Genomic DNA, 14,540 nt, shown 5'->3' on the forward strand with positions numbered 1-14,540 from the left:
AGCTTGTCCGGTCCTACCTTTGCTCGTGAGACACCGTCATTCACTCATTCATCCAAAGACATTCCTAGTTCCACATTTGAGGAACGAGCAAGGTCATCCTCTGTGACGACCACAAGCGCCTGACATATCCGTGACCAGATCTGACCTGCTGCCCAGAGCGCCGCAAGTACCGCGATGCCAGCCGATCAATCCGTTATACGGATAACAAAGGTGCGCACGAAGCTGGAGGCAGATTGATGGGAATTTTATAGCTGAGCCATTAGGAACTCTCCGAACTGCAGCGATCCCCTGAACTTTGTGAGTTCCAAACGAGCATCGTCGTCGTCGTCATGTGTCCGGTGTTGACTAGTTACAGCTATTGCGGTTGCTTGTCGCGACATCGACGTCCGCAACATACGAGCCTTAATCTTTGGCCCACATAGGACGCCGTACGAATTTGGGTTCTTCGAGGTGAAATTGCGTGGTCACTGCGCAGTGACGGCTAGCTAACATCCCCAGTTCACCATCAAGATCGGCAGCGGTACGTGTACTCGATCTAGTTCTACCTAGCAAGTCTGACCGAGTACGGGCAGAATATCCAGACAAGAGTCCTGAAGTCCTGTGCGCCACAACAAACTCCGGTCGGACACGATTCAACCCGAACATCTACTCAAGCGGCAGAGTATGCCTGTAAGATCATCCATGGACGCCCTCGTAACCCAGCAGTTCTAATGAATCGGCAGGTCAATCCTGGGGTAAGTCGCTCCATACCACTCCGAGTAATGACATCTGACCCTTGCAGTACATGGCGCGGTAACAACAACGAGCAGTGGTCGCCCGCTCAAGGACTCGAGTCGCTTCTATTGTCGATACAGAGTCTGCTGTCCAGCAATCCATACGAAAATGAGCCCGGGTTTGAAAACACCAGCTCCGAATCCGACAAGAGGGCTCAAAAACAATACACACAAAAGGTATTGTGAAATAATCGCGTTGCCATAGTCGACTGACTGATGCGTTAGATCCGACATGAGACTCTCCGCGTGACTGTCATACAGCGTCTCGAAGATTACCTGTTGCTGAAGCCAAACGGCACGAAAAAGCCAGTTGTACCAGAGTATCCAGACCCTGCCGACGCGGCAGAGGCTGTGCCTCCGTTTGAGCCTTTTAAAGATCTCTGCAAAAGACGCTTTTTATGGTACTACGAATCCTACCTGGCCGCCACGAGAGAAGGCCAGTCCGAGACCAAAGATGGCGAAGCATTTGTGACCATGCCGTTCGAGTCGACGGGCCAGAATTCTATGGATGGCAAGTTCAATTATGGTCAGCTAGAGAACCGACTACAGAACATCAAGAAAGCACTAGACGAGGAGACTGCTAGTTGGGCGGACGAGGGAGTACAGTCTGCACGCAACGAGACAACAGTATCGGTCAACCTGCGGCATCAGTATGAGCAAGTCGTGGCGCACATGCATAAGAGCAAGCTTGCCCACCACATCAACCTGGAGGGCGGCAATCCCTTTGTGTGGTTTATCACGTATTTCGGACCGGCCTTCACCAACTTTGACGGCGGGCTCCTCCGGATCAGGCTGAACCTCAGCCCGCGTTTCCCGACCGAACAGCCGCGGGTCAAGTGTGAGACGAAGCTCTTTCATCACCTGATTGCCCCCGATGGCACGGTGTGCTACACGCCGAACTCGGATAGATTGGAAGATGTGCGGTCACATATTGACGCCATTTTCTCGGTGTTTGAGGGGGGCGAGCCAATCTATGATCCGCGCAAGTTTGTCAACCCAGAAGCTGTCCAGCTCTACTGGGAAGGTGGCGAAGCAGGGAAAAAGATGTACAACCGCCGCCTGAGAAGAACAGTACAGCAGAGCATGGAGTACGTGTGCGAAGGCTCTCGCCTTGAAAGACGGCTAATAATGATCACAGAGATTTTCCGGAATAGAGCGGTGTTGGATACGTAATCATACACATGTAGATTGGCTGGTTCTTTGCGGTGTTCGGAGTTACAGGGGGAGATAATGATACTGGCAGTGCCATGAGGTCCTTTTGATGACACGATGTAAAGGAGAAATCAATGGTATTAAGTTTTGTCATTGCCTGAGCATCGCGTCGTGTCTATACATTCCATAATCGTGTCGCATTATACATCGTAACAGTCATTTCTTGGTCTTGGGCGACGCCATGGGCTGCTTTCCCTTGCCCACAAAGGGCGAGTAAGCCGCGAACGGGCCACGATGTTCTTCTGCCCTCCCGGCCGTACTCGAGTTCGCCGATGCCTGCTCGGTGTACACCCCGTCCGCATACACTGCCGGCTTGGTGTCGGGCGGCCGCTTGCTCTGCTCCTGGTGTATCTTGTCTAGCGACTCGCCCACGACCGCATATTTGCTCCATCGGACGTTGGGCATGTGCGCCACGCTCTGCATCTGAAAGGCATCCTTCCAGGGCATGTCACTCGTGTCACCCTTTGCTAGATACTCGGCCGTCCGCTGTGGATCATCACGCGCGGTCTGCGCACTCTGATCGAGGAGACGGATGTGCTCCTCTGCCCTCTTCTTCTGGATCTGGAGGATGGAGATGGCGGACTTGATGGCGATGGCATCTGTGTTGGACTCGAAATCGATGGGCTGCGGGGGTGGGACTGGTTGGGACGGAACCTGCTCAGGATGCGTCGTGTGAGAGAGGACGGCAGGCGGTTCGGCTTGGGGGTGAGGCGCGGAAGGCTGACGAGGAGTAGCAGTGGCAATAGCTGCTTGGGTTGGGGCGAGCTGTGGCGCTGAAGCTTCTTCGGATGGTGTCAAGGGAGAGGCAGGTGGAGGTTCCGGAGAGTGGGAGCGAGGAGCGACATCAGTCTGTATTGTGAGCCCTGGCATGGTCATTTGGGACGGTATCCGCGAGTCTACAAGTACAGAGGGTTGAAGAGGGAACGCGCTCCAGCAGCAGGATGACGCGAAGTTGGGGCTGGACTCTGGAGTATCCGACCCCGCCAAACGCTCTGCCTCCGGCCAATCACGTAGGGCGAGTGTCTGGAGCCGGGGGTGCCTTCGCGGCTGAGCCACCTGCATGTGAGCCACAGGGACCAAGGAAAGGTACGTACCTCTCACTACCCTACATGTTGATTGTAAAGTTCCTAGCGCAATTCTTACTTTCAGTTTCCCATGGCCACTGTCACTTCATTCTGCGACGACGCAACTTTATCATTTCCGTACTGCGAAAGACAAATGGTGATTGCATTGCTAGCCCCTCTGTCGTCATTCTATATCAGTCATATAGGTGACACCGGGGTCAATAAGTACCAACCCGGTCCCACTTCCTCCCCTTGTCCCAAAGCTCTTGGAAGTAGCGTCAACATATACACTTGAAGTAGCGCCACATTGTTCACCCCTTGACGAAACCGTCAGAGGTTATCGATCTTCTCGCTGGGTCCAACGTAGGTAGTCGCCTGAATCTGGGATGGAAAGAGAAAGGGGGTCCGGTTTAGTTTCCCACTCGTACTGCTCTTGGGCTAACACAATTCAGACTCAATATCAGAAAACTTCAACGGCGGTAGGGCATGCTCGCGGCTGGAGGACGTACCGAATGCTTGAAGACCCGCAACTGTAGTTCGCATGTTCCCCAACTATACAGTAAACCTGCACCCGACGCGGTTGTCGCAAAATTGAAACCGAATTGGACCCAAGCAAGAATCGCGGTTAATTTGAAAAGATTTTTACTCTCTTCAATGTTGTTGTTAGTGAATTCGGTAAAGGTGAAGTAGAATGGTGAGAGATGATTGTGAAAATGGCAAGCGGGTGTTTAATAACTGAGTCTATGTTGAGTCAATAGTAATTCCTTCTCTATGTAAGGTAGGTGCCACCGTAGTTGCCCTCCCATTTCTACGGTGGGTTATTAGATTAACAACTGCCACCGTGTCAACCACCTTTGCACACACGCACGCCTCAGTTTTGAAGATACCTTGGCAATTCGAGATGTCCAGACTTTCCCTACCGACGCTACTGTTGGGCTTATTCGGGTCGGGCTGGTACCACCGAGGCAGCAACAGTCCATGATTGTCACTGCACCAAAGATGAACGCAATCGCACTCTTTCGACAGAAGATACGTGTGCACATGAACCACATTAATCTTCGATCCACGCTACTCTCAGGAGAATATCAAAATGGAGCCAAAATTGACATTTTTCGCTTTATTGAGGATACGTTGGAAGATCGTGAGGATCACATTGTAAGCCACAAATGCGACTACAGCCACTTCCCAAAGGGACACCTCTACACCACCGGAGATCGTGAGAAGTACCAGGAGATTACAGAAAGGTCGAGAAGGGCACAGCCAAATTCTTCCAGGAAGTTCCAGAGAACCTATGATCTAGATACATCGCCGTTATCACGGCACTTTGGTGCAAAAATCCGGCCAGAGACTGCCAGTCACTGAATTCAGCCAGAACAATTGATTAATGCTGCATATCTGAACGCCAAGACTTTCAAAGGATGGAGTAACATGCTCTACGCTGCCGTCTTTCCTTCCTCGGCATGCACCTCTGAACTCAAAGAACTTGTTCCACTCGGCGTCCTCAATCGGATCCTTTGCGAGCTCCTTCTCGAACCCGATGCTGAGCTTATTGCCCTTGTCATCACCAGCGGGGCCATTCTTCCGGGCCTGATACACAATGGTGAAACCGGCGGTGGCGGTGTTAAAGGGGGAATGGAAGGCGCAGGGTGTAGCAAAGCCAAAGTCGGCGTCACCGGGCGCCGTATCTCGCCAACCCGTTGTAATGTTGCTCATGGGCGGCAAGCTGTCAGTTCGATGGAGGAGGGTCGTATTATCGCGGATAGGGGCAATAGCAGCGAGTCTTGCACTGACTGCGTCCTGCGTGGCGTCGTTTGTGAGCTGGCGGATGCACCTATATCGGGGGTACCCGTGATAGCTGACAGCTTTAAAAAGGGAGTAGCAGCAGAAATGTAAGCAGAGGTGAAGAGGGAGACATTACTAAGCTAGCTTCAATAGTGGTGCCTCTGAGATGACCTCTTAAGCTGTTTGCTGAGGCACGGGACTATGCGTACTAAGCACTACCCAGACAACGTTGCCTTGAATACGGGCTGGCACTCGGGGCTCATGGAAGCGCCTGCGCATATCAACCGCTTCAACCCATAGCAAATTCTGCTTGAGATCCAGCTTGGAGAGGCGGGCTCGATGCTTTGATAGCACACGCCAGATGTAGCCCATGTATGCGTCATAGCTAAAGATCCAGTTCCCGTCCTCAGAACTTGTCAGCTTCTTCAGCTATTCAGACTTGCTCTTAGGCAGATGAAACAGGAGCCACTGACCAGTCTTGTGGTCAGGGTGGCGTAAGGGCGACACAGGTCTGTCGACACGCTACTCCTCCGGAGGGTCAGCGACGGTGATCCTGGATAGATCCAGGCAGGCCGGGGCCCAAGCGGAAAGGGAGGCTCTGGAATGTCCTCGGACGATTTCCAGATAGAGGCACAATTGTTCGCCAATTGGTGCATCTCGCCGGCCCATCCCATGATATCGTTGGTGTAATGGTGGTGGTGCATGATGAAGATCAGCCCGCCAGCGACGAAGCTGGCTGTAGCGGCTGACGCCTTGGGGTTGCTTGCGGGCTGACCCTCGGGCTTCTTGCCATATAGCATGGGCTGAACGCACCATGTGTCCATGTTGCCCAACGCAGTAGTCGAGCGTGGATAACTTGGAGAACTCCTCAGAGGGTTCCGCCTCCCTCCGCGCTGGACCTAGTTCAAAGACCTCTTACTTGGACATCTTGGCTGAACGTTGCGTGTACTTATGAAGGGCGGGAGCGTTTTGCTGTATAACATGAAGTCAGCGGGACAACCGAGGTGATTTGAAAAGCATAGAGGGACTTTTCTTTGTCACTGAGCAGGCTTCGCCTTATTAAAGGTGGCACCGTGTTCATGTAATACAGTAAGTAACCTGGATGTGATGCATAGCACTATCAGGGTTCGTGCGGTCTCCCTAGGCCGTTTAGTAACGGATCTTTGCCACCAGTGCCAAGTCCTTTCGACGTAGTCGCGCTTTTGATACATATAGAGACGCTCATCAAATATACTCGGCCTTTTTAAACTTGTGTATACATCTTGCCATGCATTTCAAACCGCTGATGAGGGCACGCATGCAGTGAGGATTCTCCTGTTCCTCCCCATCCACCTCCCTAAATCTGCCACGTAATTATTCCTCCGCTTCCGAGGCAAGATTGGATCGCATCCAAGACCAGACCTGGTACTTGATTGCTGTCTTCGAGGGCGACGTAGATCTCAGCTGTTGAAATCGGTCTCCATGTTTGATTTGGTATTTTCATGGTCCAGGGGCAAGCCGGCGTGAGCCAAATCTCAGACGTCAGCCATAAACACGGGTTCACAGAGTCCGCATTCTTCCAGATAATGACTAGCCAAAGATACAGAAACCAAGACCAGGGGCAGGATAGGGGCATGTTGGTTCGGGAGGCAGTCTTCATTGTGATGTTTAGGTCTATGCTTGCTATAAGGTAGGTAGAAAAGTCGTCTGCTATATTCACAAGCCAATATTCCTCCCGTTTCAATTTTCAACCTTCACCAGTCGCCACCACCCAATCTCCAATCTCTCCTGAAGGACCATAGCCTAGGAGTTTAGGCATCATACTGGATCTAGTATTAGGTATCAATTGATTCTCTCACGCGCTCTTCGCCCTCCTCTAGTTGCTAGCCTAGTGCGCGAGCTGGAACTGGCCCACAAACCGCCTCTCCACGCCCTTTGTCCCATCCGAAGTCGTGCTGCCAGCTCCAGCTCCAGGACCAGTACCCCAGGCACCACCGCCCGGCGTGTCAATGAGGAATCAGTCCCCCTCTTGCACCTGAAAGACCTTGCGCCCTCCAAGACAGCACCAGCGACCGCCCTCGCCCCCCTGACAATGTAGTTCACCCCGCAGGCCCCGTCCTCACCACCCTACATCCCGTACGGCCGGTATGCCCTGCGCTCGCTCACGATGGAGCTGGTCATGTCACGGCCAAACTCGTACATGCGTGGGATACCATCCCCGCCGCTGCCTGGACGGATGTTGAGCTCGCGCAGGACCACGGGGTACCGCTTCTCTAGGACCTCCACGTCGGTGATATGCGTGTTAGTCATGTGGATGTGCACGCCCGAGATGCCATGCCACCTAGGCCCGGCGCCGCTGCCGCCACAGATGGTCTCCCCGAATCCGAATCCGGTGTTGGGGATCGGTGTTCCGAAGGCGTCGACGTTGCGGTCCGTGGCAAATAAGAAGACGGTACAGTCACCCTGGATGGCCGCGCACGCCCCGAAGGCCTTGATGACCACGTCCGTCACGCGCTGCGAGGTGATGGGGTTGCCGGCGCAGACAGCGGCTGTAGGCGAAGGGTTGAGGATGGAACCCTCGGGGATGGTGAGGGTCAAGGGCCGCAGGCACCCCTCGTTCAGGGGAATGTCCTGGTTGATCAGGCAGCGCAGCACGTACTACGGCGCGCTGCGCGTGATGGCCTGGGGTGCGTTGAAAGAGTGGCAGCTCTCCGCACCGGTGCCTGTTCAGTCAAAGCGGGCGCTGGCCGTGTCCGGGACTCCGGGCTTGACAAACAGTGGCGCTTGTATCCGTACTGATTCCGTAGTGGCAGGGACTAGGCTGGCAGCGTCGAGATTGGGAATGCGGGTACGCACGCGAATCGTGAGTCGTCACTCGTGAGTCCGGTCAATTTGGACAAGAGTGCGACACGCTTCGGACTCTTGTGCCCGACGATGAGGGCCGGCGGGAATGACCATTTCCGCGTCGACTCGCCGTCTTGGCTTGACCATATGGGAGGATGGCTTGTTGTGTGAAGCTCGAGCTGTCTGCCTCTAAGGCAAGTCTGGGACGGTCCCGCAAGGAAGATGAAGCGAGGTCGAGGTCGAGGTCGAGGTCGAGGTTGAGGTTGAGGTTGAGGTTGAGGTCGGAGTCCGTCCGGCGCACTATTTCGGGCAGGGGCTCCCGCCACGTGGGGAAGGCACGGAGGGTCCATGATTGCGCCGTCATCGGAGGCGGAGACGGGGATAAGGTAGATATCTCACCTTAAACATGAAATTAACAGCAATTTAACTCACGAAAGCTACGAGACTCAGTGCGTGGCGGATTGTGAACTGAAGCCAGACTACGCCAGACCACTCTCAACCTTAGCGCCCAGGCCCCAGACTCTCGTGCTCAGGCTCGCTCAACAAGTGCCCCCCTTATCAACCTCGACACGATACCACACGAGCAACCTCTGCAGTCACTCAGCCCAGCTTTCAGAAGTCTTGGGCCAAGTTCACGTTCTCGACACAGATGACCGCCAAAATGGCAACACTCATCCGCATTGCGATGCTGAATGCGGACCAACCCGTCCCGGCAGTGAGACAAATCTATCCCACATACGGCGCCGTTTTCCACAAGCTCCTCTGCGCCTCAGCGGAGCGTCTACAACTCCCCGTCAGCATCTCCTCACAAGACTTTGACGTCGTGCGGGAGGAGTACCCATCTTCGCCCGACGACTTTGACCTGCTCCTCATCACAGGTTCCGCATCGAGCTCCTACGACAATGTATCATGGGCACACAGACTAGACGCCTACATCCGAGAAGTCTACGAAAGGCACCCCGACGTCAAGATGTTTGGCAGCTGCTTCGGTCACCAGATCATGTGCCAGAGTCTACTCGGCCAGTACGGTGTCAAGGTGGAAAAGGATCCCCAGGGTTGGGAGCTCGGCGTCCACGACATCCAGCTTACCAAGGACTTTGTCAAGGCGCTGGGTTGTGGTGGTGGCAGCAGCAGCGAAAAGGCAGCCCAGGAACCCGCACTCCCTGCGACAGATCGTCTCCCCACGCCATCGGATGAGAAAGACAGCATCCCCGCCATGCCGCTCAGCCAGTCCTCGCTGAGACTCCAGTTCATCCACGCGGACCACGTCCACCTGCCGGATCCCTCTGCGCTGCCCGCGTCGTGGATACCCATGGGTCGTTCTTCGCACTGCGCGTTCCAGGGGGCGTACCAGCCCGGGCGCATCTTGACGTACCAGGGCCACTTTGAGTTTGATCGATTCATCAACACGGAGACGCTCAAGGTGTTTGGGGCCAAGTGGGACCCGGCTGTCCTGCAGAGCTCGCTGGAGCGGATGGACAAGGAAGATGATGCAGAGACGGCTGCCGACATGGTGATGAGGTTTTTGATGGAGGGCAAGGTTGGGAAAGGGGGTTTAGGAGGGTTGGTGACGCCTCCTGTTTAATGTGGCGGATTGAGTGTGCTTTCGAGAAGTCGCCGGGCAGTCATGAGCGCAGATTTGTCTTTTAATATAGAAACAATGAAGAATACTCATTTATTCTGGAGTTCACATGGCATCGATCTATAAAGAGTGTACATTCGCATGTAAGGTAGTGCCCAGCCGAAGCAGTCTCCTCACACCACGGCCTGACCTCTTTCACCAGCGAGGCCAGCCTCTCAATGGCCTCCTGGATCTCCGCCTCCGCGTGCCACGCCCAACACAGACGAAGGCCGAGACTATACCCCTTTACAGCCTTCTCCTTACTCCCCTCGTCGCCCTCCACCGTCATCATGCCCCCCGACGCAAATCTGAGGTCATGCTTTGCCAGACCCCGCGCGGCAAGCTGATCCGCTGTGATGAGCAGGTCTTCCGGCACAGTGAGGCGAATAAAGTACCCTCCCACGACAGCCCCTAGTTGTGCGTGGCCGTTGGTCGCGCTATTGCTGACGTGCCCGTACGAATAGGGCGTGCCGGTCGAGATCTGAAATCCCCAAGGGCAGGAGGTGCTCCCTGATCGCTTCAACATTGTGTTGTACCGCGCTCGGTACGTGGGCACCACCGTGTCCTTAATGTGAGACTGCAGCCGGCCCGAGGCGAGCATCTCGGCCACTAATGTCGCGGACATGTGCGAAGGACAGCCGCCCGGCTTTGTGAGCCAAGCGACGACAGGGCATGGGTAAAGGCAGGCGTCGCCTCGTTCCAGCCGGTACGCACACCGGGGCCAATGGTCTTGGAAAAGGAGCTGTTGCTGGCGACGTTGCCAAAGTCGTTCTGAAGCCCGCCGTCCAGATTCAGGTCCACGTCGACGATGCGCGGGGGGATGTTCGGCAAATGATCTGCGTCTGCGTTTGCTTGTGTGTCTTCAGGCCTCGGATTGGCAAAGGTGGGCACGGCGTAGATGATGTGCTTGTACACACGAGGGTAGCGCGTGCGGTTCGTCTTGACGGGCGGCGCATCAGAGTGGCCACCCGAACTCTCGACCTCTTGAATACTTGTCCTCAGAAATTCAATGTCCAGACCCTCCACGTCCTCAGGGACACGACACCGCGCAGACGCCCCTTGAAGTCAGCGTCCGTCACGATGGCGCAGGCGAGGAAGTAACACGGTTCCACCATCCATATCCGCCTAGTATAACTGGGCTCCGTGAACTTTTGGAGGATACTGACGAGATTGCCCGATGCGCCGCTGGAGACGCAGATCCGCTCGGGGGAGGACATAATGTTGTACGCAGAGGAGAGCCAGAGGGCGTCAGGCATTGTGCAGGCGTTCGGCTTGGCTCAGGTTGATGTTTTTGCTCTTTCGTCCGAGCTTGACAGAAAAATATTAAACCCGTCAAGAACTGGACTTGAGAGCATCTGACAGCCAAACTCGTCGGTTCGAATCAGTCAGTGGCGAGTCCCCAGTCTCGGACAGCCCTCTATCTCCAAGCCTTTGAGACACGTCTAATGTCCGAAAGATTCGCGAGCCTCCGCTCTGATCGCATGTTGCCCCGACAGAGGATCTCGAGACGATATCTGATGCCAACGATCACGCGATCAAAAGAAAACTCGGACAAGGATGCCCTTCATCACGGACCACGAGCGTAACGACTCGGAGCCGCCCCCTGTACCCCACACTCAGCTATCAGCAACCCCCTCAGTCCGCATGTCGGCGCCGGCTGTCCGTCTTGCATTAGTGCCAACGGACAAAGACTCCGTCGATATGATTTTTGGAGAAAGTGTGAAAGACCCCTGGTTGTTGCGAGGGTGTTTGACGAGAATTGGGGAAATCTGGTATCCATGGCATCCTCGAGATGAGAGCGGGAAGACGCCTTGACAGCTGGTCAGCTTTGCACATTCTTTGCCTCCCGGATATTTCAATGTTAAAGCAGCTTCCTTGACTAGGCACCGTCATTTTTCATTTCATTGTTGCTTGCTTCGGGTCGAGATTCACACGCGCCCAGTGACCACCCACACAACCCAACATGCCCCAGCTCAACATCTCGCTCGATGAGGAGCAGGCCAAGTTCGAGGCCGACGTGGCTGCCATTTAGAAGTGATGGAGCTCGCCTATACTGACAGTGGACGCAACAGGCCATACTCGGCGCGCACCGTCGCCGCCCTGCGCAACAGCATCGACGTTGCGCCCACCGCAAGCTCCCAGCAGGTCGTCAAGCTCTGGAACCAGCTCCAGGAGCACAGCAAGAACGGGACCACCGAGTTGACGTTTGGCACCAGCGAGCCGACCATTGTGTCCCAGATAGCCGAGCACCAGCAGTCCGTCTACGTGTCGGGGGCGCTCTGCGGCTTCTCCGAGGTGGACGCGCCCGGCATGGACGCCTGCGACTACCCCTGGGACACGTTGCCCAAGACGGATGGGTCTAAGAAGCTGTCGTGGTGTGGAGGATACCTGGCGGACGCGTTCTTTGAGACGAATGCTGGTGAGGAGATGGCCGTGAAGGCGTAGTGTCTGTATTCCGGGTAGGCAGAAGCCACGTGAGACTGGACGGTGATCTGCACCAAACAACACGAGGCCTAACGATACTCGACCTAGAACTCATTACCATTGTCTGGCAGCCTCAATAAAGAATCTCTCTAAATCTATCTATAGTGTTACACATTGAGTCTAATAATGTGACTGGCGGATATGCTCTGCTTGATGACTCCAACTGTGTCCGCCTTGGCCCCGCCCGTACTCTACAATTCCAGGACCAGGCAGTTGAGCCTCGTCGACCTTCACTCACCCTCACTCTCGTGGTCCACGACTTGACTCATGACGCAGACGCTGCTCGCGGGATCAACACAGCCACACACTATAATGCGCTGAAGCCTCACTCGACCGCAGCGCGCGCTGACAGCAACCTACATGTACCAGAGTCCAGACTCCAGACCCATGGACCACGGCGAGGGACCACCGCTCAAGCGGCAGCGCGTCCTGGCCTGCCGACGATGCCGCGGGCGCAAGCAAAAGTGCGAGGACAGACGGCCCTGCTCCAATTGCGCCAAGGCGGGCGAGGACTGCGTGCCCACCGAGCCGGCGCCTCGTCCCCAGGTCGAGGGGGACTACGTGCGCGCGCTCGAGGAGAGGATCGCCGAGTTGGAGTCTCGTGATCCCAATCAGAGCCGGGACCACTACGCGCGTGCGCGCACGCCGCAGGCAGCGAGAGCATTGGCCCCTCCATCACTGCAAGGCATCGTGTCAGGTACCAACACTGGACTCCCCGCGCGGCGCGCTCAACCGACCTCATCCGTCTCCCCTGCGACCAATTTGCACAATGGCCTGCTTCACCCGCGCAAGAGCCTCTCCCAGCAGCCGCCGGACCTCTCGCTGGCAGACGACTCGGACGCAGAGGGCATAGATCATCTCCTCTACGGTCTGGCCTCACCTCCAGGGCGGGACAACTTTGGGGGCGGTGCGGGCAACATCAAGTCACCTAGCATGCACACCGGCTCGGTACGGCACCACGACGACCACCATTATCCCGCGCAGAACCTCGTCGCCTCCATGACTCCCGAGGTCGAGGGGCTCCTTCTGGGCGCCTACAGGGGGCGCGCGCAGGTCCAGTATCCCTTCTTCCACTGGCCCACCCTCCTGGACTGGGTGGCCGACTGGAGGACGTGCCCCCCGGCCGAGCTCAACCCCAAGCCGTGGCAGGGCTTCTTTGTGAACCTCGTCTTCGCCACGGCGCTGCTCATGCTCGCCCTCCCGCGCGTCGGTCAGTCGGACTCGCGTGTGTTCTACAAGCATGGCGTCGCCCTGCTGCCCCATGTGCTGCGGAGGAACGACCCCATCATGCACGTCCAAGCGTATCTTCTGCTCAGCATGCACGCCCTGCACCGCAGCAACACGCCACGGATACTGTCGCTCGCCTCCACGACGATGCGCATGTGCGTGCAGCTGCAGTATCACCTCGCCGAGACGGAGCTCGAGCCCACGACACCCGCCGCCCTGTTGCAGAACCAAGTGCGCAGGCGCTGCTTCTGGTCGGCCTACTGCGTCGACCGCCTCGTCATGGCCTCGTTTGAGCTTCCGCCCTCAATCACCGACGCCATGATCACCTCCAAGCTGTACGCCAACGTCGAGGACGAGGACTTGGAGAGCGCCGTGGCCCAGTTGCCCGCGGGCGCGGACCTGGGCGACGTCCCCGTCTACACGTGTGTGTCGCCGTCCCTGCATATCCTTCAGTGCCGACGCATTCAGTCGGAGATTATCAACTACACCCTGCGTTGGGACTACAAGGAGGTCTTTGAGGGGTCGCTCGAGTGGCGCATACGCATCCTGCGCGAGCTGGAGAACTACAAGGCGCGCGCGCAGAACTTTGCCGAGCCCCAGTCCAAGGGCCACTCGAGCCAGCGGTGGCTCGCTCTCATCTACCACTACACACTGCTGCTTCTCTACCGACCGACCAAGGACAACGTGTACGGGCCCGCGGGCGACTGGGCGATCCAGGCCAGCAGCCAGGCCTGCCTCATGTTCCGGCGGAGCCAGATGGACCGTCAGATTGCCCAGGCGTGGATCGGCCTGCTGGTGCAGTTCCAGTCCGGCGTCACCCTCCTCTACTGCTGCTGGGCGACGCCCATGGAGTACCGCACCGACAACTACGACGCCCCGGACGTGTCTGACGCCCTCCGCGCCTGCTCCAACATCCTCGCCATCATGGCCGACCGCTGGCCCAAGGCCGAGAGCCTCCGCGACGTCTTTGAGCTGCTGGCCCGCGAGATCCCCCTCGTCGACAGGCCATCCCGGCCCCCGACACGGATCACGCCCGCCACCGCCGACGCCATCCGCGCCAAGCTCGTGCCGGTCCGGTCTCTAATTGTGCACCGCTCTATCATACGCATGATTGAGGAGATGATCAACGAGGACTTTCCCCGGCGGCGGCCCAACCAGTCACCCTCGCCCAGCGTGCTCGCGCGGTCCCAGAGGGCCACACCGGCGCGCGACAGGCAGATTGTGCCGCCATCCATGGCTGATCCTACCATGGCGCCCTTTGAGCTGCCTCTGTTCGCGCAGCAGCTGTATGGCACGGGCACGGGAAGTGGGAGTGGGGAGATGGAGGCCCCGATCAACACGGATGAGCTTCTTGCGTTTCCTGGGTTCTTTGACCTTGACGGGTGGCAATGAGCGTCTTGGATTACGCTCAGCTAAAGCTTCATTGGCTGGTGTCTGCTGTGGAAGATGCCCGAGTGAGACGATGTGACAGGGGGGGTTGTTAGTCCAAACGCATACAATCCCTCTATCGGACAGCGAGTCCGCTGACCTTGTCGACGTCTATCTAGGTACGAT

General features: G+C 56.6%; 8 protein-coding genes across 8 annotated transcripts; 4 read left to right on the forward strand and 4 right to left on the reverse strand.

Annotated features, from left to right (window-relative positions):
* Positions 1-174: 174 nt before the first annotated feature.
* On the forward strand, positions 175-1,927 carry J7T54_006274 (uncharacterized protein; the record flags this gene model as incomplete). The annotated part of the gene is made up of 7 exons (XM_051505712.1): positions 175-210; positions 499-520; positions 573-669; positions 723-734; positions 782-950; positions 999-1,861; positions 1,912-1,927. The coding sequence occupies 7 exons, from the start codon at positions 175-177 to the stop codon at positions 1,925-1,927; spliced, it is 1,215 nt and encodes a 404-aa protein (XP_051366791.1).
* Positions 1,928-2,141: 214 nt separating this feature from the next.
* On the reverse strand, positions 2,142-2,861 carry J7T54_006275 (uncharacterized protein; the record flags this gene model as incomplete). The annotated part of the gene is made up of 1 exon (XM_051505725.1): positions 2,142-2,861. One exon carries the CDS (start codon positions 2,859-2,861, stop codon positions 2,142-2,144), a length of 720 nt encoding a protein of 239 aa, XP_051366792.1.
* Positions 2,862-4,430: 1,569 nt separating this feature from the next.
* On the reverse strand, positions 4,431-5,655 carry J7T54_006276 (uncharacterized protein; the record flags this gene model as incomplete). The annotated part of the gene is made up of 4 exons (XM_051505736.1): positions 4,431-4,444; positions 4,516-4,911; positions 5,041-5,260; positions 5,305-5,655. 4 exons carry the CDS (start codon positions 5,653-5,655, stop codon positions 4,431-4,433), a joined length of 981 nt encoding a protein of 326 aa, XP_051366793.1.
* Positions 5,656-6,937: 1,282 nt separating this feature from the next.
* J7T54_006277 (uncharacterized protein) lies at positions 6,938-8,018 on the reverse strand (the record flags this gene model as incomplete). The annotated part of the gene is made up of 2 exons (XM_051505747.1): positions 6,938-7,468; positions 7,731-8,018. 2 exons carry the CDS (start codon positions 8,016-8,018, stop codon positions 6,938-6,940), a joined length of 819 nt encoding a protein of 272 aa, XP_051366794.1.
* A 297-nt stretch (positions 8,019-8,315) lies between these two features.
* J7T54_006278 (putative glutamine amidotransferase-like protein-like protein) lies at positions 8,316-9,690 on the forward strand (the record flags this gene model as incomplete). Its single annotated transcript, XM_051505758.1, has 2 exons — positions 8,316-9,194; positions 9,439-9,690. The coding sequence occupies 2 exons, from the start codon at positions 8,316-8,318 to the stop codon at positions 9,688-9,690; spliced, it is 1,131 nt and encodes a 376-aa protein (XP_051366795.1).
* A 194-nt stretch (positions 9,691-9,884) lies between these two features.
* Positions 9,885-10,531, reverse strand: J7T54_006279 (uncharacterized protein; the record flags this gene model as incomplete). Its single annotated transcript, XM_051505769.1, has 2 exons — positions 9,885-10,333; positions 10,411-10,531. 2 exons carry the CDS (start codon positions 10,529-10,531, stop codon positions 9,885-9,887), a joined length of 570 nt encoding a protein of 189 aa, XP_051366796.1.
* Positions 10,532-11,238: 707 nt separating this feature from the next.
* On the forward strand, positions 11,239-11,720 carry J7T54_006280 (Mitochondrial 2-methylisocitrate lyase-like protein; the record flags this gene model as incomplete). The annotated part of the gene is made up of 2 exons (XM_051505780.1): positions 11,239-11,279; positions 11,348-11,720. 2 exons carry the CDS (start codon positions 11,239-11,241, stop codon positions 11,718-11,720), a joined length of 414 nt encoding a protein of 137 aa, XP_051366797.1.
* Positions 11,721-12,146: 426 nt separating this feature from the next.
* Positions 12,147-14,378, forward strand: J7T54_006281 (uncharacterized protein; the record flags this gene model as incomplete). The annotated part of the gene is made up of 1 exon (XM_051505790.1): positions 12,147-14,378. The coding sequence occupies one exon, from the start codon at positions 12,147-12,149 to the stop codon at positions 14,376-14,378; it is 2,232 nt and encodes a 743-aa protein (XP_051366798.1).
* Positions 14,379-14,540: the final 162 nt, after the last annotated feature.

This window comes from Emericellopsis cladophorae (assembly GCF_022114955.1).
Source record: "Emericellopsis cladophorae strain MUM 19.33 chromosome Unknown NODE_1_length_1489480_cov_119_871856, whole genome shotgun sequence".
NCBI lineage: Eukaryota > Fungi > Ascomycota > Sordariomycetes > Hypocreales > Bionectriaceae > Emericellopsis > Emericellopsis cladophorae.